The 23,051-nt window shown below is 41.9% G+C and overlaps 2 protein-coding genes across 2 annotated transcripts in view; one reads left to right on the top strand and one right to left on the bottom strand.

Annotated features, from left to right (window-relative positions):
- ptpro (protein tyrosine phosphatase receptor type O) overlaps nt 1–5,178 on the bottom strand; it is a gene marked incomplete at both ends in the record, with an annotated part of 113,271 nt that extends 108,093 nt beyond the window's left edge. Inside the window, one exon of the mRNA XM_080754357.1 lies at nt 5,131–5,178. Coding sequence (XP_080610483.1) covers nt 5,131–5,178 — 48 coding nt within the window. The remainder of the gene's footprint in view (nt 1–5,130) is intronic.
- A 411-nt stretch (nt 5,179–5,589) lies between these two features.
- Nucleotides 5,590–23,051, top strand: part of LOC308308900 (leucine-rich repeat-containing G-protein coupled receptor 5-like) — a gene marked incomplete at both ends in the record, with an annotated part of 54,459 nt that continues 36,997 nt past the window's right edge. The window contains 4 exons of the mRNA XM_080754356.1: nt 5,590–5,801; nt 10,582–10,723; nt 11,169–11,321; nt 14,037–14,188. Of these exons, the coding sequence (XP_080610482.1) occupies nt 5,590–5,801; nt 10,582–10,723; nt 11,169–11,321; nt 14,037–14,188 (659 nt within the window). The remainder of the gene's footprint in view (nt 5,802–10,581; nt 10,724–11,168; nt 11,322–14,036; nt 14,189–23,051) is intronic.

Below are 23,051 nucleotides of genomic sequence, written 5' to 3'. Positions count from 1 at the left end.
CGTTCGCTTTGAAAATACATATATTAAAATATGTGCACACATTTTCACGACCTTTTCAAAAATAGCAGATCTACAAGCTCGCAGCTGCTATTTTTCACTGGTTGAAGCATTCAATAATTCTAGGCCTGAATGGGTTGTTAAGGAGTGTGATTGACATTGGGACAAATGAATACTTCTACCTATTGTACTTACATTTATGGGTCTCGTACCTCCTATACCTGACGGCAACAGTCTGTATTCACAAAATAGTACATGAGATGGGTCAGACACAACTTTCTTCGCCTGCCCAATTGTAGTCTGCAGAGAAAATGAAGGCGCTGATGTATTTTCGCACACATACTTGTCACATGACCGTGCCAGCTCATTTCAGAATCGATATGTACTCCTAGATATTTATAGGAGTCGACCTGTTTGATGTCATGGCCGTTTATGGAGATTGTGGTGTGGTCAATAGATCCCTCACCACCAAGTGCACCAGGTTGTCCATTGTTTTCCATCTATACTTCTTTGACCGGAGTCCCCTAGGGGTCTATACTAGCCTCCCTTCTTTTTCCCCTCTACACCAAGTGTCACCTTTTTTTTAACTGCCGAAAACTAAATAGAAACTGAGCTAAAACTATGACTAAATATATTGACAATTTCTTTGACAAATAAAAACTAGACTAAAATGTACAGGAGGGACAAGTGCCAAAGAGATCCAGTAGAACTGAACAACAAGTCATTGTAGGTTTTTTTTTGTGCTCGGGTGTTGCGTTCTGGAAATAGCAGATCTACAAGCTCGTCTTGTCGAGCTGCGACACGTTGTGAGCTTGTAGATCGTCTATTTTCAGCACCCAACTAAGAGTAAAATCAGGCATTACAACGCCATCAAGGCCCAGCAAAATTCATTTTTGTTGACAAAATCAACTGTAGATTGTCGACTAAAATCGTATGATATTTAGTCGACTAAAATTCATTTCAGATGACTAAAATATAAAACTAAAATGAAACTTTATTCAAAAGACTATGACTAAAAAATATAAATAAAAATGCTGTCAAAATGAATACTGCACGCAGGTGCATCTGGCCAACACAATCTGCTTGCTGTGCGGCCCCCAATTAGCAGAAGAATTTCATTGCCCCGATGTCACCTGCGCCCACGGCTAAGAATAGGTACCGTCGCTGAAATCAGTGCCACAGCCACAGTCCATTTCATCATCACTGACTTGATACATTTGAGCGACAGAAAGAAATGTTTTTAAATGCATCAATAGCAAAGCAGTGTGTGAAATTAACAAGAAATTGAAAAGAAAAAGAGAAAATCTGATAACGCTGCACATAACACTGGCGCATTTTTGGACACTGCTCCTACAGATCTTGCCCTAAAATCATGCAAAGCGGTACACAGAGTATGTCTAGAGTCATGTCATCAACATGGATCTGTCCCATTTAGCGCCACCATCAGGCTGATTTTTTCAAACACATTTTTGGACACTGCTCCTACAGATTTTGCCCTATATCATGCAAAGCGATACACATTATCTCTAAAGTCATGTCATCAACATGGATCTGTCCCATTTCCCAGATTCCCTGCTGATTGCCTACGATTGCCTTCTAAAGTTTGTGTATGCCACCTGACGGTCGCTTATCTCCCGATTTAGGGAGTCTTACTGTTTATTTTTTTCTATGCCCATTTGGGTTTAATACAATTTTCAACCATTTGTTTGTTAAATCCTTTCTTTAATGGGGGAAAAATCGGTCCAGAGCAGGGGGGCTAAGGACTGATGAAGCAGGGACCCCCACTACATATTGTACAACATTGTGGTAACTTTTTCATAGATTTCATAGCTTCATAGACTTCAGTGTTGTATAATTTTTACACATTGTCTCCAGACATTTAACCACTGGATGATGGGGTTCAAGTGTTTCATGAGAAGAAAAGAAAAAGGTTCCTATCATCACACAATGAATTGGCAACACCCTGGCCTGTAGTAACTCTGAGGACCCCTATAGGACTCCTGGACCCCCTGTTGAAGACTCCTGGTCTAGAATTGTGTATAGGGTTATGTCTTTGTCATTAACAGAGATGGAGTGGGGGTTAACACTGGCAATTACCAGAGATTAACGGTCATCGATCAATAGGCTTATTCTGATCAATACATGGCTGATTGTGCCGGGTGGGGATCGGGCTATCACAACGGTGTTTAAAAAGACATCACAAAGCTATCTCAATGGTGTTTTAAAGCAATGGTTCTCAAACGGTTTTCATATTATGGGCCCTATTTTCGTCAATGCTAAAACCTAAACCCCTAAACCTCTTTGCCTTTTTTTTTACTCATTTGAAAAACATTTTTAAATAGTTCAAATAGCTGATCTACAAACTCACAACGTGTCGATGTAGATCGGCTAATTTAAGTATTTAAAAAATGTTTTTTCGAAATAGTAAAAATAGGGCCCTCTATGAACACCGTTCATAGGGTGGGTGTACTGTAGGTGTTACTTTCATTTCATCAACTAAAACGATGACGAAAAATGTTCGTCGACTAGTCCAACCTATTTACCTACAAAAACAAAATAAAATCAAAGCTATGAGGACTAAAACTACGACTAAATATATTAACGATTTTAACAACAAAAGCTAGACTAAAATGTGAGGTTGGGACTAGTGGAGAACGATCCAGTAGAACTAAAAGACAAGTTATTTTATGTTTGGTTGTGCTCGGGTGTTGCGCTCTGAAAATAGCAAATCTACAAGCTCACAACTGCTATTTTCAGCATGCAACCAAGTGTAAAATCAGCCATTATGACACACATCCTCACAACCTAATCAGAATGGGGTAGTGTGTGTGTGTGTGTATGTATGTGCATCTGCAACTCCACGTTCAGCAGTTGTTCAATTGTCTAAAAAACATAATACAAAAATCAATAACGCATATTCCTTGCTGACCATCAACTTTTCCACCTTCATTGGCCTCATGGTGGCGCTATAACAGCCCAGTTTACGTTTTGGCCTTTAACTGTTGAACCGTAGGTCGGAAAATTAAAATTATTTTTTCCCTGGATTCCTTGGGTCAAGACGCATCTCCCGATATAGGCCACGCCCATTTGCGCCAGGATAGATTTTCCACCATCTTGAATTTTCTCCAAAACACACTTTTTGCTCCTTTTCCTACATATTTTCGTCAAATGTCTTAAAAACCGGTACACATGATCTATGAAGCCATGCGATTAACATAGTCAAAGGATATTTCGATAGTCCATACTGTGCGTTCGTAACGCGCTTCCAAAGTTAGCGGGAGGGGCCGTTTCGCAAACAATAGCCATAAATCACAAACAATAGGTGGAGTCAACACTGAATTTCAACCACAGGTCGGGGGTGGCATACTCAACGAATCCCCAAAAGCATTTCCACTTCGACCCCTAGGGGGCGTCACAAACGCGCGAAACGTAACCGTTTCGTGCCAGAACGCGTTTTTCACGGGGGCCGATCCTCTCACAACGAAACGCAGACGACTTGGCGGATGGTCTCACAGTCCAATCCGCTACACAAGGTCGCGCATGGCGGTGAAGGCCGCGCAGCGGCCTGAACTCTAGACTTAACTTCTAGTTTTCTTTATTCAAAATCAACTGTAGACTTAGTCGACTAAAACTAGACTAAAACTAAAACTTTTCTGATGACTATAATATCACTAAAACGAAACGAAACTGTATTCTGTATAAACACTGCCTCATACGGCCTGGATAACGATTTCTATCTTCCACATCTGACATGTAGGCTACAGCTGAGCTGAGAGACTACTTTCACCTTAGATCAGGGTTCCCCAATAGGGGGGCTACTGTCAGGCCCCCACCAACCCCAGTAATAATGGTGGTATAAGAGCAGCAACAACACTAGTATATCGTCGTTGTCAGGTGGAAACCTTGTATCAAATGTGTACGTTCTTTCGCAAAGTAAAGCCCTGCTTCATCATTCAAGGCCGTCTCACAAAAGTAGTGAAAACAGCCGATCTACAAGCACACAACGCACACAACAGCCGATCTTGTAGATCGGCTGTTTTCACTAGTTTATTTTCACCCGACAACTGTCGCTGGAGTAGCGGAAACGCCACCGTCGCCCCCTGCAATGTTGTGGCCCTCGGCTTGGTACCCTAGACATGATTCGGCCCTTGGGGAAAACTAATTGGGGAACCCTGCCTTAGATGTTGTGTTGTGTTGTGTTACAATTTACAATGTAGGCATTTAGCACAGTGGTTCTCGGGTTAGGGTTAGGGGGGGGGGGAGAATCTAGCATCAATACATTGGTACCAGGTAAACAAAGAACCTATATCAAATCTAAACAATGAATATAGCCTACTATCAAAAATAATGATGTGTACATTGAAACTATAATAAAGGTAAACAACGAGCCTAGCATGTGTTTAATTGTGGTCATTGTGTGTGTGTGTGTGTGTGTGTGTGTGTGTGTGTGTGTGTGTGTGTGTGTGTGTGTGTGTGTGTGTGTGTGTGTGTGTGTGTGTGTGTGCGTGCGTGCGTGCGCGCGCGCGTGCGTGCGCGTGTGCGTGTGTGTCAGATGATGCAGGCCCTCAGCCATAGTGCTCCTGTCATGGCAGGGAAGGGAATCACTGTGTGTGTGTGTGTGTGTGTGTGTGTGTGTGTGTGTGTGTGTGTGTGTGTGTGTGTGTGTGTGTGTGTGTGTGTGTGTGTGTGTGTGTGCGTGCGCGCGCGCGCGCGTGCGTGCAGCCGAGTGACCCAATTTTGCCTGAAGAAATAGGCTAGTACAAAAACCGGCTTTCAACGCCAAAACACACACACACACACACACACACACACACACACACACACACACACACACACACACACACACACACACACACACACACTTCAACATTACAGAGCTGCAAACACAGACTTTGCACTGTAAATAATAACTTATGTGTGTGTACGTGCAAATAACAATAGGCTAAACACCCATAATATATGGTCTGTGAACAAAATGTGGTTTATTCCACAAAACCGTTATGCTGCACATGACTGATCCCAGACATGCGGGGCATCCATCCAGGCTCCATAACTGATGGATAGGGCAGACTATATGGCTATATACTCATATTAAATAACAATAAAATTATTTTGAAAAATAATTCTCCTTACCTGGATGAGACACTGGAGATAAATCGCGGAGAGCAACGTTGAGACCATGATAGCTCGCTGCGGAGTAAAGAATATGTTTCTCCCCCCGCCGCCGCAGCTTTCACCACCAGCGCATCCAAACAATGGCGATTTTCCTGCAGCATCAGATCGCTGCGCTCTCTCTCTCTCTCTCTCTCTCTCTCGCTCTCTCTCTCTCTCGCTCTCTCTCTCTCTCCCCAAGACGCACGCACACACACAGTGTTCACTGTAGCCGGGTTCGAACCCGCGGCCGACACTGGAGTGCTGTCTTCACTCCTTTAAAGCCAGTACTCAGACGGAGCTCCTGGCTGTGTGCATCTAAAACATCCCTGGTGGGGGTGAAAGAAGAAGCGGAGATGATGGATGGATCAGTCCATGGTGGTGTGGTGGAGGTGGAGGGGCAGGGTGGTGGTGGTGGTGGTGGTGGTGGAGAAGACAGGGATGGAGGAGCAGCAGCTCATCACTGTGAGGAGGAGGAGGAGAAGAGAGGAGACACACAGAGGCTGCATTCTCCGTCTGTCTGCTTGCTCGGACCGCTCCTCCTTCCGAAGCCCCGCCCTGCCTGACGTTGAGGCGCGCGCACGCATGCATGCATTGCATCCATGTCACACCGACATCGGTGACCCGTCGAATAGTGATGCCGACGAGACAAGGTAAAAATACCAGCAGACTCCCTAATCGGGAGATATTAATTAAGCGCTTACACAAACTTTAGAAGGCAATGGCCTAGGAGGGAATAGGGTGTGCCAAATGTAGTTCTAAGAGCGGCCATTTCTTGGGTAAACGCAGCCTTACACAGGTGTTCTGATTGGAGTAAAGCATTAGTTCTATGCAATCAAACAATTGAAACACCTGTGTTTTTACCCAAGAAATGGCCGCTAAGGACTACAATGACGTAGCCGCTGGCACACGTTATATGGTAGGCTACAGATCTATGTTAATGACATGACTGTAGAGATACTGTGTACCGCTTTGCGTGATTTTAGGGCAAAATCTGTAGGAGCAGTGTCCAAAATGTGTTTTGCAAGACTCTGCCTCATGGTAGCGCTAGAAGAGGAGCATGTGAGGGACGCTGGCATGGCAGAGATATGAGTAGGGCAAAAGTGTGATGTGACGTGTGACAGACAGACAGCCGGTGAAGGATTTGATAGTAACTGCGACATCACGGTCGCAATAAAATCTTGTGGTTTATAACTTATTACCCCATTCTTGGTTCCCATTAACTGGTGGTACATTTTCAAATTGATGTGTTTGGTTGCGGACACCCATGAAAAGAGTTTGTGCCAGGGACAGAAGAGAAAATCTCAAATGTTTAAAATTAATAATAAATGTAAAAGAAAGATTTTTCAACATTTCTCAAAGATTGTAGATCTACAAGGTCACAAGCTCGTATATCTGCTATTTTTGAACAGCCTTAAGGATACAATGGTTCAATTGGTTAAACTGATTGTGAACTGTTTGCAAAGGCTATAGGCTAGTGCAGATATTTGGTCAGCATAGACCTTAAGAATTTGATGACAATGAGTGAGTGTCACGAACGATCATAGATGCAATGATCTGCACCACGTTAATAAATGAGGGCCGTTTGGGCCCTTGTATTTTTTGAGTCGTTTGGATTGATTGATTGATTGATTGATTGATTGATTGATTGATTGATTGATTGAATACTTTATTAGAAGTTCGCATATAGGAAAGCACGTGCACAGTACAGTTCAGATATAGGCCTACATAGGACTATCAGGGGATATTAATACAATCTGGGAGTAAATTCCTTACCAAGAAATGTCATGTGTTTGAAACACATCTAACAAAGTTTGAAATTCAATTTCCCTATGGGAATTTTTGACAGCTGCTGAAAGTAAAATACAGAAAGAAAATGTATATACAAATAAAATTGAAGTTATTCCCATGATTTGACATTAGGTCTATTCTAATATTTACATTGTGGTCGTTTTGTAGGCGAACCGAAATGTAGGTAACCGAAATGACAAAACAGCGACCACTGTGGTCACACATTTCGATAATTTACAGAATCCGGTGTTACCGCATTATGTGTATAGCAGCAGCAGCCACATGAGATTCTGTTGAAAATCACAGCTTCTACTCTTCATTCGGAAAGGAATCGTCTCTTTGCTTGTTGTGGGACATTGGTGCAGCAGCAGAACATTTATGTATTTATTAATCATAAAAACAAATAGGCCTATATAGACATATAACCAGGCTTTGATTGATTGATTGATTGATTGATTGAAGAATGTATTAGAAGTTTGCATAGGAAAAGGAACAGATTAATTTGTTCGATGTTGATCATTCATGTGGACTACACTAGAGTCAAACTGTAGTCTACATTTAGTCTGTTCAGCGCTTTATAGAAAACTTTAGAACAGGTGTCTTCGACGTTTTCAGGCCAGGGACCCCCAAACTTATGGGGAGATGGAACAGGGACCCCCTACCACCTCATAGGGTGGGGGCGGGGCTATACAACATATATTGTAGCCTATATTTATGAATAAAATTGTGTTTTATATGTATAAACATTAAACTTATCATGCTTTTATTTTAAACATGTACAAGGTACAGTGAGTATAGGGTGGGTAAACTACCTTTCAAATGAACTGAGAACCATTATCAATTCTATCAACAATCTGTCAATTGCACAGTAGACCTAATCATTTATAGGCTACAAACTGGACAGAATCATGATTTATTTTTAACATGAATGTGGAAAATGATTTAAAAATATATTATGAGATACTTAAAGTGTGGTTCCTGTGGAAATAAGCCTCGGCTTTCTAGGATCTCCTTTTAGTTGACCTTGTACCAGTGATTGATTTGTACTGTCATGAAACTGTACTTTTTTCTATTGCAAACTTCTAATAAATTCTTCAATCAATCAATCAAGATAAATTGATTTTCCCCCTGCAGTAAGCCTACCTCTGCGGACCCCCTGTTGAAGACCTCTAGCTGCTTTAGAAAACTTCAGGGAAAAGAAAATAGCGTGGCTTGGGCCTTGGACTAGACTGTGAATTGTGAATTTTCAGCATTTTCACTTGAGAAACAACTGTGCATAAAGGACATTGTAAATTGACCCGCTATGACAAACTTGAACATATTAAATATTAAGGATGAATATCCATGATGACCATGCTTCATGGCTTCTCCCCCCCCCCCTTCCCCCCCCCCCCCCCCCCTCTTTTTTGGTCAATGATGAAATTAAGCTTCCTTTCTAAATCATTATAGGCTTTGCTGCCACCTGCTGGACATGACTAACATGGTTCTCATGGACACGGATCCATGAGAACCATGTCTGTACAGCCATTGATTGATTGATTGATTGATTGATTGATTGATTGATTGATTGAAGACTTTATTAGAAGTTTGCTTAGGAAAAGGTACAGTTTCATGACGGTACAGTTCACTGGTAGGCCTACAAGGTCTACTGCAAGGAGATCCTAGAAAAGACTGAGCTTATAGAGGAAACCATTAAAGTATCTCATATAACATTGAATGACAGACGAATTTTCCAGGTCATTAAATTGCATTGCATTTGCATTCACACTGAAGAAGCATCTCCGCTACAAAAAATGTTCTTGTTTTTGCTAAATTTTATTTATGTATTTATTTATGTATTGAGGGGGTGGCGCTTTATTAATCTTTTTTTTGGGGGGGGCGGAAATGGGTCTATCTAGAAGCGCGCCGAAAATATCAGACCTACAAGCTCACAGTCTACACTCTACGGCCGCTCTGTAGAGTCTACAGATCTGCTCAGCTTTGGGCGCGAGCGACACCGTCGTACTACAGCAAGCAAGCAACATCAACGTAAACATCTGTTAGTGTTGGAGAGCTTAGCTAACGTTACACCTGTCTGCTCGTCAAACTAAACCTGTTTATTTAGTTTTAAAGTAGGTAAATACAAGTGCGTTGATTTATAATGGAATTATTCTTCCCACGGTCCCACCATACAGAATTAACATTACTGACAAGTGACAACACTGAATAGGTGAACTGAAGTTCTTTGAAAGTACTACACTCAGCTGACGTTGACCTTAAGTTTGCTTTTGCTTCAAGCTAACTAGTAGGCTGTATTTATTGCTTTGTTCCAGATGAAACATGTATAATTTTACTTTTCGTAGCCTCAGCTAAAATGTGTTGTTAATTACCTGTCGCACTGCATGTTGATAAAATTGAACTGAATATTTCTGTTCTGTCAAACAGGTGCATCATCGCAGTAAGCCGTTCTACCAGGAAGGCAAAACTTCCATAGAAAATGGACTTTTTTTCACCTTCCACTTCAACTCCTAGTAGTAGTAGGCCTACTCCTACTAGGCACGAAGATAACGAGGTAACATTAGTAGGCCTATTAGATCAGTTAGTTACCAGGCTCAAATATTTAACCACAAAGCAGACATATGATAATATAGATCAGTGGTTCTCAAACCTTTTCAAATCAAGGACCCCCAAATTGACACATATTATCCACGCACCCCCATTTGAAAAGATAAGCCAGGGACCCCCATAAGAAAAGATTTTTTACGGCTCCAGCACTGTGATTTTCAACCCTTTTAATTTCAAGGACCCCCAGTTTAATGGCTATCTTGACCCCCCAATTTAAACTGTAAAATCAATGTTAATTTGAACATTTTGTTCAATTTGTACACTCAGAGTTACATACCCATAAGGGTCCAATTGGTTCTTAACTATCATTAAGCTGGGGACCTCCTGGAACTCCCTCAATGACCCCTGGGGGCCCCCGGACCCCACTTTGAGAACCAATGATATTGATGCATTGTTCTGGTTCATTTAATTTATTCTTTCTTCTTTTCAGGCACACACACTGGCAACACAAGATGGGAATCTGTGCACCGAGCAAGATTTTTCAAGTCAGCGATTTTCATGCATGAGCATGCCAGACACTCAAGACCAGCATATGAGGTATAGGTAATTTCTCATCCTTTAACTTTAGCTGTTCTCAATAGAGCACTGTTTGCCAGGCAAACAATGTATATGTTATACATTGCATATACAGTAGGGGGCAACATGTGGTGGGTACTGCATATACATGTAGTCCTGTTTGTAATATGTTAATTATGATGTTGACACTGACACACATAGACTGGGCGAGTTGGGTTAAAGTGCTTCTGAATGATCAGTTCTCTTACTCATCATGAAACAAAATTTGTCACCATTCTGTTTCATGAAATCCATTACATATGTCTATATTATGTAGATAAATGTATACTATGTCATTCAAATGGTCAGACTTTATTGAGAGGATAGCCCCTTGAGATGGAGCATCATTTTAGAGGGGTCCTATACACATAAGTAAACATTGCATACAATAGAAATACACACAAGTAAAGCATTCCATAAAATACACACACGTACAGGTACAGTTAGCTTTGCTTGCTCACCATCTCCCACCCACACCCCCAGCCCACTGAGCCCAGCAAGTGATTGCAGTTCGAAGATAGATTCCATCCACAGCAAAATGGAGAACCTGGTTCATGAGATCAACGAGAGCCGCACCAGTGAACTGAAGATGATGGATAGCTATAAGGACATGATTGTGGTGAAGGTGACATCATCTTTCTTTTGTTGATTTGAATGACCATTGTTTCCATGATATTACCCAGTATTGCCATATTGGCATACATTATTACATAATGCACCAATTCCCATTCATGTATATTATTGAATCCTTAATTCTTCTGGATTTGATCAGAGTTTTATAATTGTTTGGTATGGTTGAACCATATTTTATTTAATTTGCTTGAAAATAGATCAAGTCGAGATGCAGAGGTCCAATGCATCACAAACTACCACCCTCTACAGCTGCATTCATACTATTTAGACAGTGCTCACATGCATATAGCTATTGGATTAAGAATTCATGTGCCTTGCACTATATGCTATATGTTTAGTGATTACTGCAGTGATGGCATTGCACTGAAACTGGAAACTGCCATTTAAATATAGACATTAAATACTGTAAGCAAACTTTTCAAACCGTCTCTACCCAGGTGACAGATATGTGCCAGGAGATGATGGAACGCATGTATGCAGTGTATGAGGTGAACAGCCATGACATGGCAATCAAACTGCAGGAGCTGTCAGAGGTGCTGGAGAGCTGCAGTAAGCTCAATGAAGAGCTCCAGGAGGCCTGCCAGGCCCTGGCAAGTCTCAGAAAAGGGCCTTGACCTGGTCCAGACACCCAAACAGCCAGAACAGTAACAGATATATGTTTTTATTTCTGTGTTGTGAAATGCACATTACCTGTTTGAATGTTTGAATTCTCCTCTCTCGCTCTCTGTGGCGTTATCATTGCACAGCAGTAACTCCTGTTTGCCTGTATACAATGTTGTATTGTATACACTACCCCTTACTGATCTTATATACTGGCAATGTTCTTTTTTTATGTTTAAGACATACGTTTGGCCTCTGTTTTATGGTCACAATTCAAACAAATTAAAGTTTGCATTAATGTACTGAAGTGTGGTACTTATTAAAAAGAAATGTACTCCAACTTGTAAGAACACACTATGGTCACCACTGCAAAAAGAATAGTCCCAGGCTCTCACACTAGTATCAGGAGGAGGAATGTGAATATAATTAAAGAGCCTTTATTGTGAATACAAAAAAAATGCAAAGTTGAATCCTACACTGCACACGATGGTCACAGATGGAATAGACAACACCAAATTAAAGTTTGTATATCACATGCAAGTGCAGTACTTAATTATAAGAAAAAATAAAACTCCAAAATGTAAAAACACACCAATTAGGTGATTTTTGTCTCTGACATTTAGACGTCATGTGTGTAAGGTGCAGACATGAGACATCGCTGCTACTTACAGCCTTATGCCCTGCCATATTCTATATACTTGTACAGTATATGTGCGTATGCGTGTGTGTGTGTGTGTGTGTGTGTGTGTGTGTGTGTGTGTGTGTGTGTGTGTGTGTTTGTGACACTAATTGTAAACTTCCTCTTCTGGAATGAGTAACCAGCATCATAAAGGCAAAAGTTGAAAGTGGATAAACTAAGTTGATTTCATTTGTGATACAGTTGAATTTTATTGACCCACACATAACCATATACACATTATACAGTATCTCAGCTACATTCACTTCAATCTTTCACATCCATTAATCTACAGTACAAAGAATTACATTATTATTTATTAAATCAATACAACTTTCTCAATCATAATGCCACACTTTTAAAATGCACCTTGTTTTACCCTTGACTCAGATGATGTTTCAGTTATAACACTACAAAATGTATATCACACTTGGACCCATTGCCTTGTTAGATTGACCCCTCTTTAACATAAATAGAGGACACCACATGTAAGGATGACACCTCCAACAGCAGCTAGAAAGAAAATGCACAACTCCTTAAATCTACTGAGGTATTGTTTATATAAACACGCCTTTAAAAATGACCTTAAATATGTTGTTTTCCCAACCGGGTCATGTATTTCACCCATTGTATCAAGTCCATTTCCATAAGAGGAGATTGGAAGGATTTACTTTTGAACAGTGAAAGACTGCAGTCCAGTGATGGCTCTGCCCAGAATCCTATATCCTATTTCCTATGGAAATAAGGCAAACATAATGATCAGTTACATTTAAGTACATAGATACAGAAATTATGAATGTAAACATGCTTTATTAAAACTTAAAGCTATCATCCTTTTTCTCAAGCAGTAAGTATCAGCCTTCAATATTTTGAGCAATGCTGACCCCTGGTGGATCTTGTACTATATATTCATTGGTGTATATGACGTGGTTTGATTAAGAACTTTACAGACACAATTGACTTGAAATTATACAGTACATTAATCCAGGGGTCTTCAACAGGGGGTCCAGGACCCCTAGGGGGTCCTCACAGTTACTACAGGGAGGTCTCTAAATCTTTGTGTGACTTAATTTTTTGGTATTTACTATTTTTACTTTAACCACTTGAACCCACGCATCCCTATTCTGGAGGGAACATGAGTCTAGCCTATATTTGGACACAAATATGATGCATGGCTATTTTATCCATACCAATCTCACCCCCTGGGTCTGTCTGCCTGTCACCAGGCTTTCTGTTTGTAGCAGCCTAGCCTACCCATATGACTCTTTTCAAAATATGGGGTATGCGTAAGTTTTATGCTCTCTCTCTCTCTCTCTCTCTCTCTCTCTCTCTCTCTCTCTCTCTCTCTCTCTCACACACACACACACACACACACACACACACACACACACACACACACACACACACAAACAGAGAGATACGCGCGCGCGCGAGTCTGAGAGAGTTGCACGGCAACTCCAAGCGCGCCGCTCAAATCTGGAGAGAGCAGCAACTCGACAGCATGCCGTCCTCAGCCGAACTATACGCGACTCCGGTTTACAATTAAATTAGATTACAAAAGTCTAACAATTAGGCCATATGTATAGCCTATATATATAGGCCTACTAGAAATTCATATTTATCCTTTCATAACTGTTTTTGGAACAATTTACCGTTTTCCTCCGTTAACTTTGTGGAGCCGGGAACAAGACCTTTTGTGAATTAAATGAACATTTCGATACGAATTAAACCAGCAGCAACTTGCATGCAGCATCGACGAGGCTTCAGTGTCCTGTCAACAACAACTTTAACTAACCCATTACCCAAATCCCAAACGGACTCCGAAGTCAGAACAGAAAACACCTGCGAACAGCAGATTTTTGCGACCGAGTTAAAATCATTTCAACTGTTAAAACACGGATAACGGTTAAAAACAGAAAAAAGGGTTGAATTCTACTGTGAGAAGGAGGGTGAAACGACGATGGAAGAATCCTCCAGATCTGCGTTGTTTGCCTATCTAGCGGTGTTTGTGGTGTGGTGGCTGCTCCAGAGCTCCGCGGTGCTCGGGGACAGCGGAGCGGCCACGGCAGCCTGCCCAGGCCGCTGCCGCTGCGAGGAGGACGGCTTGCTGCACAAGGTGGACTGCTCTGACCTGGAGCTCACCGACATGCCTGGAAACATCAGTGTGTTTACCTCCTATCTGTGAGTTGTGTGTGTGTGTGTGTGTGTGTGTGTGTGTGTGTGTGTGTGTGTGTGAGAGAGTTACATCAGTGGTTCTCAATAATCTCAAACTTTTTCCATGCAATATTTATTTAATATTATTTAATATTATTTTTTTTGTTTCAAAAGTAAAAAATAGGCTTTTACAGATCTACAAGCTCACAACGCATCACAATGCAATGCCTTGTGAGCTAGATTATATTTTTTGTGATCTTGTAGATCAGCTACTTTCATAGGCGTGTTAAAGTGGTTGAACAGATTGTGATGCTATGACATTTTGCTTGTGAACCCCTGGAACCCCATCAAGGACCCCCTGGGGGATCCCTGGACCCCACTTTGAGAAACAAAGAGTTATACTAGCCTCGGAAACCCTGTCTGTCTGTCTGTCTGTCTGTCTGTCTGTCTGTCTGTCTGTGTGTGTGTGTGTGTGTGTGTGTGTGTGTGTGTGTGTGTGTGTGTGTGTGTGTGTGTGTGTGTGTGTGTGTGTGTGTGTGTGTGTGTGTGTGTGTGTGTGTGTGTTTATGTTGTTGCTATCGTGAGAAATTGAACACCTGTCTTCACGACACGTGCACGTGCACAACTACACACCCCGCTGTCATTATGTCACAGGCTACTTCTTCTCAGTGTTCCATTTTTTCAGGCCAAGGACCCCTTAGCTGAGAGACAGACAGATGAAGCAGGGACCCCCCAGTGGCCTCCACTACATACAATTATGTTGCAGATATGTTACCTTTTCATAGATTTCATAAATAGCTTGAGCTTCATAGGCTTGTTTAACAGCACTATCATCAGTGTTGGATTCATGTATACAGTATATTTCATTGCATGTATATTTTCAGACATATAACGTCTTAAACCCTTAATACCCTTAAAATGTGTACTCGATCTGCTGATGTTTGGAGCTCAGCTAGGCTCCAACATCTGGCCTTGTCCGGTCCCCAAGAAATCTCCAGCCCCCAAAAAATGTCCAGGCTCTGAAGCGTGGCCTACATCTGGCCTAGATATGGCCTACATCTGGCCTAGATATGGCCTACATCTGGCCTAGATATGGCCTACATCTGGCCTAGATATTCCCTACATCTGGCCTAGATATTCCCTACTATAGTGGCTATTTTACTTATCCACATGTAACCACACTTGACCTTATTGCAGAACTGTAGTATTGACTCGTATCCACTTTTCTTCACTTCTTAATGTGTAACTTACAGTATCCAAGGAACGACGGAGACCACGTGTATTTAAAGGATTTATTGGAAGTCCACTCCTTATTATCATCCAAAACGAATATTCCTCCTGAGCTTCTCTCAACAGGATCCTCTTGAAAATAAGAAAAGGCTTTCCAAACAACAACAAATAATAAAAAACACGTTTCTGCTGACTTTACTGTATGATAACTATTATAAGAACTGTTCCTCTTTTACGGTCAAAAACTTGTGTCGTCCTACTCCTGCGGTTACATCAGCCAACTCACTTTTTCTTTATATAATACTGACGTCACTGGTCAATCTCACATGCGCAGTAGCTGCAATATTACACAACACAGTTTCTCCAGAAATGTATCAAGAATATCGAAATAGACAAAATCTAAAATGAGTAAATAAAATACCATCATGAATAGGAATAATAATAATACTGCGTCCCCTTGTTATAACACAATATGTAATAATCAAAAAATATAATAATAGTATAAAACACTCAAAATTATTCTCAATTAGTTCTAGGTCTGGTTTTGGCTCTTACATATTCCGGCCCCTAATTGGAAGACAATAACATAAGGCTGACAATTATTAAACAACACAAAAGAGCCAAAAAGAAAACACAACAAAATATACATTTTCAAATGAGTGTCCATGTCACATATCAAACATCATCTTTTTTTCTTTTTTCAATGCCTCTTTAAGAGTCTGTTTCGCACACAAGACATAGCTTGTCGACTGGTCTTTCTAAAATGTTTGTCTTCGTTTTGACCAGCACTCTTCGAACAAGTCCCTTTGAGTCTGGGATAGTCTGAGTGACTCGTCCTAAGAGCCAGGAATTTCTTGGGGCTGAGTCATCAACGATCATGACAACATCTCCAGGTTTGAGATTTTGCCTGACTTGTGTCCATTTTTGCCTCTCTTGTTGGAGAGGTAAATATTCACGTACCCACCGTTTCCAGAACAGGTCTGCTAAGTATTGCACCTGTTTCCACCTGCGACGAGAATACAGGTCGTCTCTTTCAAACAGTCCTGGTGGGAGCAGTGGTTCTCTCTTCAATAGCAAGAGGTGATTAGGGGTCAAGGCTTCAAGGTCATTTAAGTCGTCAGAGGACTTTGTGATCGGCCTGTCATTAATTATGGCTTCCACCTCACAGAATAGTGTCTGGAGAGCTTCATCATCCACAACCTGCTCTTTTAGAACAGATTTCAGTATTTTTCTCACTGAGCGTATTTGCCTTTCCCAGATCCCTCCGAAGTGTGAGCCAGCCGGCGGGTTGAATATCCACTGTATTCCTTTTTGTCGGAGTGAATCTTGAATCTTTGTCTGGTTCCAGCTTTGTATTGCTTCACGAAGCTCTCGTTCAGCAGCAGCAAGGTTAGTGCCGTTATCCGATCGCATAATAGATGGATGGCCTCTCCTGCACACAAATCTCCGGATTGCATTCAAGCAGGAGTCGGTGTCCAGCGTGTGTGCCACCTCTATGTGCACTGCTCTTGTTGTTAGGCAAGTGAACAAAACACCATACCTTTTTACAGTGGCACGTCCTCTTTTGACCATAAAAGGCCCAAAATAGTCTACACCAACATTAGTAAATGGTGGTTTGTCTGGTTGTAGTCTATCTTTAGGCAGGTCAGCCATTTTTTGTTCTCCTCTCTTGGCACTGACCTTCCTACAGATGACACAGCTTGACAGGAATTTCCTTACTGCGGAATTTGCTGCAGGAATCCAGAACTTCTGCCGTAGCTGTGACAGCATGTAGTTCCTCCCACAGTGGCCTATTTTCTCATGTATATCTTGCAATATCAGAGAAGTAATGTGCAGATCTTTTGGGATAATAGCTGGATGCTTGGACTCTGCTGGCATAGCAGACTTGCTGAGGCGGCCTCCAACTCGTAATATTCCGTCTTGGAGCATGGGGTCCAGCTTGTATATAGGACTGCTCCTCTTCAGGGTGTGTGTTCCCTTTTCCAACGTTGATATCTCTTCTTGGAATCTCTGATTTTGACTGAAACGAATGATTTCTGTCTCTGCTTTTCGCAGGTCTTCAACGCTTAGGTCTCTTTTGCCCACTTTTGCCTTGTAGGCCTGCATCTGCTTTTCCACAGTGGCTTTCTGTGTGTCTGGATCAGTTTGAGAGTCTTTGTTTGCTGCTCGTAGATCTTGTCTTTTCTTACTCAGGCTCCTGAGTGTCTCCTTGAGATTGAGCATCCATGCTACTGCCTTTTTTAGTTTGTACCAGTCGGAGTAGCTAAACAGCTTATTCACAGCGTTTGTATGCTCAGTTGTATGTGTGAGGTTTACAGTGACTTTTCTCACCTCCACATCATCCTCTTCAACCCCAGAATTATGAAATCTGGCTGGCCACTGGTTTTCAGGTTCTTGCAAGAATGATGGTCCTTGAATCCAGTTGTGGTGACTCATTAACTTTCCTGCTGTGAGCCCTCTAGAAGCGCAGTCAGCTGGGTTGTCCACAGTGTTGATATACCTCCACTGAGATAGCTTGGTTGTGTCTCGAATGGCGGATATCCGGTTGGCAACAAATGTCTTAAATCTCAGCGTATCATTTCCTATGTATTTTAATACAGTAGTGCTGTCTGTCCAGAATGTTGAATCTAGCAGGGTGAGTTGCAGCTCCTTTCTCATCATTTTGTCCATGTTCACAGCCACAACTGCTGCTGCTAATTCCATCCGAGGGATTGTCATTTGCTTCAAAGGTGCCACCCTCGACTTCCCCAGTAGGAATGCACAGTGAACACGACCTTGATCATTTGTCAACCTGAGGTACGACACTGTTCCGTATCCACTCTCGCTTGCGTCTGAGAAGTGATGGATCTGAGCTGTCTTAATGTCACCGAAATCAACAGGCTTAATGCACCTGGGTACAGAAAATGTAGAAAGTTGATGTAGGTCTTTCAGCCATTCAAACCACTTCTTGGCCAGATTTTCTGGGATGGGCTCATCCCAGGCAAGCTTCTCTCTGCTTAACTGCTGCATAAGACACTTTGCAGGGAGAATGAATGGAGAGAGGAAACCTAATGGGTCATAGATAGAACACACAGTTGAAAGGATTCCTCTTCTGGTGACTGGTTTGTCTTTTACATTAATCCTGAACATGAACTTGTCTGATTCTATGCACCATAACACTCCAAGTGCTCTTTCTATTGGTAGTACATCTTGACTCAAGTCCACATTTTTCACATCTTTAGCTCTGTCATTTTCTGGAATAGCTGCCAGAAAATCTCGGCTGTTGCTCGTCCACTTAGTCAAGTTGAATCCTCCTGAGGCACATAGTGTTTTGAGGTCCTTGTACAGAGCAATGGCTTGACTTTCACTGCTGACAGATGTTAAGCAGTCATCTATGTAGAAATTATTGAGCACTGTATCCACAGCCTCCTGTGATGACTTGCTTGTGTTTTCCTCTGCAGTCTTTCTTAGTGCAAAGTTAGCGCAGCTCGGAGAAGACGTTGCACCAAATACATGCACAGTCATCTGGTATTCAACCATGTCTGTTCCAATATCCCCGTCTGGCCACCAGAGGAAGCGGAACAGGTTAGCATCATCCTCAGGAACCCTCACTTGATGATACATCGCTTCAATATCTGCCATAACAGCGACATTCTCCTGCCTGAACCTCAACAACACTCCTACTAGGGAATGTGCAAGGTCTGGACCCTGAAGAAGCTCGTCATTCAATGAGGTCCCTTGGAAACGAGCAGCGCAGTCAAATACCACGCGTAACTTCTTCTTTTGAGGGTGGTAAACCCCGTGATGTGGGACGTACCACACTTTACCATCCTGCTTGCTTAGCTGCTCCTCCGGTACCTTGACTGCATAGCCTTTGCTAATCATGTCTCTCATGAAAGCATTGTACTCCTGATGGAACCCAGGATTTTTACTGAGTTTTCTTTTGAGTGTGAGTGCTCTTTGCACAGCAGCGCTCCGATTATTTGGCATACTGACAGCAGGGTTCTTCTTTGGAAGTCCAATGTAGTGATGACCATGCTCATGGTAGGAAGAGGTTGTCACAGAGTCCATGAACTGTTTATCTTCGTGTGATATTTCCTGCTTCTCATCACACATGCGCTCAGGAAAATCCTGATTAAACTGCTGCACTAGTAACTGTTCCACATTTTCAATGGACACACGATTCACTGTAACTTGTGTACCTGCACCACTGTCTGTGCCAGTGTCTGTATGCTCCTTTAGTGGTCCGTTGACTATCCATCCTAGTGCTGTTTTAACAGCATATGGCCCATTGTCTCTGCTGTTGATCACCTGCCAGGGTTCTAATGCTTTGTGTACATTTGTTCCAATGAGAAGTCCCACGTTGGCTTCGATTGCAGGTAATGTGACTTCACTGAGATATGGCCATTTTTCAATATCTTTCTGTGTTGGAATGTTCTTCCTTGATACAGGAATGCTCTTTTGAGTGAAAACCTTCGGCAAATCTATAAAGTCGCTGCTTTGTAGTCCGCTAACTTCCAAATCAGTAAGTATATAACTTTCCACACGTATCTTAGGACTCATAGTGGTCAGATCAAGTTCTGTGCGTCTTCCTTGTATGTTCAACTGGCTTGCTAGTGAGTTAGTACAAAAAGTAGCAGAGCTGCCAGGATCCATAAACGCATAGGTCTCCACTATCTTGCTGCCTTTCTTTAACTTGACTTGCACTGGTACGATGGCAAGAATGCAGTCATCTCCGGCCCCAGTACAGGTACTAGTTTCACTGTTAATTGCCACCAGCGCACTGGAAACAGGCGTGTGCTCTGTGGTGCCATCTTCCACCTTTTCTTCATCCACATTATCCTTGTCAGACTTCTCTTGCTTTTCAAAGTGTAACATGCTAGGGTGTTTCAGTGAACAGGCTTGGCATGTCATCCGTTTTTTGCAGTTCTTGCTGACATGACCTTTAACGAGGCACCCAAAACATAGTCCTGCCTTTTTGAGAAACTCTATTTTGTCCTTGTTTGTTTTGTCTCTCATCTTATAACACTCTTCCAGAGTATGGTTCTTCTCACACAACACACATGGTTTGGTGAAGGCACTAACAGGTGCTGTAGCTTCAGTCTTTGTCTTGGGTGCATTAACTTGCTCTTTTTCAGTTGTAGTAACGCTGGTAGCGAAGCTACTTCCTTTCTTTCCTTCTTTCTTTATTCCACGTCCATCCTGTTTTCCTTTTTCTTTCTTTTCATCCTGCAAATCTCCAAAGAGTGGGTCCATGATGAGTCTAGCTTGCTTATCCACAAATGTGACCAGGTCATCAAACCTGGCTCTGCGTCTTCTAGTTTCCTGGACCTCATAAGCGACACCTCTCCATTTTTCTTTGATTTTGTAGGGCAATTTTGAGATTATAATTCGCATGTTTGTTGGGTTGTCAAGCTCGTCCATATACTGTATGTCTGCCATAGTGTTCCGGCAGCTCACAAGAAATAGTGAGAAGGTGCTTAGAGCTTTTCCATCTTCTGACCTGATTTGAGGCCACTTGAACGCCTTTTCCATCAGTGCTGAGGCGATTTTGAGTTCGTTCCCATAGCGATCATGAAGCAGTCGTATTGCCTCTCTGTATCCACGATCTGCTGTCATGTGCTGGCAACTCTTTACCAGATCCTTTGGTTCTCCTCTGGTATATTGCTCCAGAAAATACAGTTTGTCCTCACTGCTCTCAGCTTTAGAGTCAATTGCATGCTCAAATGCTCTAATAAATGTCATAAATTCCAGTGGGTCTCCAGAAAATAAAGGAACATCTCTCTGGGGTAAGCGAGATATCTGCTGGTTCTTCACAAGGAGCTCTGTTATGTCAGCTTGCCGCTGCATTACTCTGTACAATTCGCTTGTGTCATTGGGCTGTGGCGTGGGCTGCACAATAGGTGATGATTTGACCCTCTGCTGTGTAACGGTCACTTTTGGCTTTGTTACAGGCGTGCCAACATAAATTGGAGCACTATCTGGCCTGATCATAGATGCTGAGGAAACATGCTTGTTCATTTCACTTTTAACACGACTTTGTGCTCCTGCAGCATTCAATGCCCAATGTTCATTCATGCCATCCCGTGGCTCAGGTGTTTCATTGTCTTTAAACACTTTTATTTTAGCATCAGAGACAGCCAATGCTGTTTCTATCTCCAATTGCTCCTTCTCAGCACGCAGGTGTGCTTCCTTCAGTTCCAATGCTTACTTGTTCTTCAGAGAAGCAGCTTTTGCAACAAGAGCCGCTCTATTTGCCTCTTCTTTCAGGCGTGCTGAAGCTGCAGATGAAGCAGCAGATCCAGCCTTGCTTCGTTTTGTTTTATTTGTCACATTCGAAATACTGTCATCGGGTGTCACATCTTTATTCTTTGTTTGTATTAACTCCAAATGCAGTTTTGTGTTCTCAATCCACATATATGTATTGTTGATGAAATCTTGACAAGATCTTAATTTAGGCTCAAACCACAAGTCTTGATCTGCTTGCCTTTCCTCTCCGTCGAGATAGTACAGAACACTCACATTGGCCTCCTTAAACTCTTCAAGAAGTTTTTTGTAATGTTCTATCTCACATTGCTCAATGTTCATCACATAAGTAGGACTCTGCATGTGAGCTTCAATATAATTCGATTTCCCAGTCAATTGTTTCAGCTTACCTCTCCTTGCATTAATACACTGTTGCAGTTTCTCCTCAAGTCCCTTTTCTGTGGGCAACCGCGACCTCCTCAGGTTGTAGTCAGACACTGCACCAGTTTGTGGCAAATTCTCCTCAGTTCCTTTATTTGAGAACAACTGCGCCCTCGTGTGGTCTTGACCGGGCTCTGCAACATTAACGTCCTCATCATTATCATGCTGCGACATGTCTTCTTTGTTCAGTTTGACGACGTTAGAGGTATCCACGGTGACTTTGCTTCAATGTTGTTTTAGTGCCAAGACAAAGTGGCACTTCCTTTTATATTCCACTATGAAATCACTTCCATAAAAGCTGAATTCAGTTCCATTGAACAGTTAAGCATTTGTATCCATTTGGGGGCAGGCTAGTTCCTGGATATGGTTATTCCATCGCAGATTCCATTGCAGACTTATTCCACAGAGAACAAAGTTTTTGACTTGATATAGTGGCTATTTTACTTATCCACATGTAACCACACTTGACCTTATTGCAGAACTGTAGTATTGACTCGTATCCACTTTTCTTCACTTCTTAATGTGTAACTTACAGTATCCAAGGAACGACGGAGACCACGTGTATTTAAAGGATTTATTGGAAGTCCACTCCTTATTATCATCCAAAACGAATATTCCTCCTGAGCTTCTCTCAACAGGATCCTCTTGAAAATAAGAAAAGGCTTTCCAAACAACAACAAATAATAAAAAACACGTTTCTGCTGACTTTACTGTATGATAACTATTATAAGAACTGTTCCTCTTTTACGGTCAAAAACTTGTGTCGTCCTACTCCTGCGGTTACATCAGCCAACTCACTTTTTCTTTATATAATACTGACGTCACTGGTCAATCTCACATGCGCAGTAGCTGCAATATTACACAACACAGTTTCTCCAGAAATGTATCAAGAATATCGAAATAGACAAAATCTAAAATGAGTAAATAAAATACCATCATGAATAGGAATAATAATAATACTGCGTCCCCTTGTTATAACACAATATGTAATAAT

Source organism: Nannobrachium achirus (genome assembly GCF_963921795.1).
Source record: "Nannobrachium achirus genome assembly, chromosome: 23".
Taxonomy (NCBI): domain Eukaryota; kingdom Metazoa; phylum Chordata; class Actinopteri; order Myctophiformes; family Myctophidae; genus Nannobrachium; species Nannobrachium achirus.
Note: the sequence above shows the minus strand (reverse complement) of the source record. Positions and strands in the feature narration are given on the sequence as shown.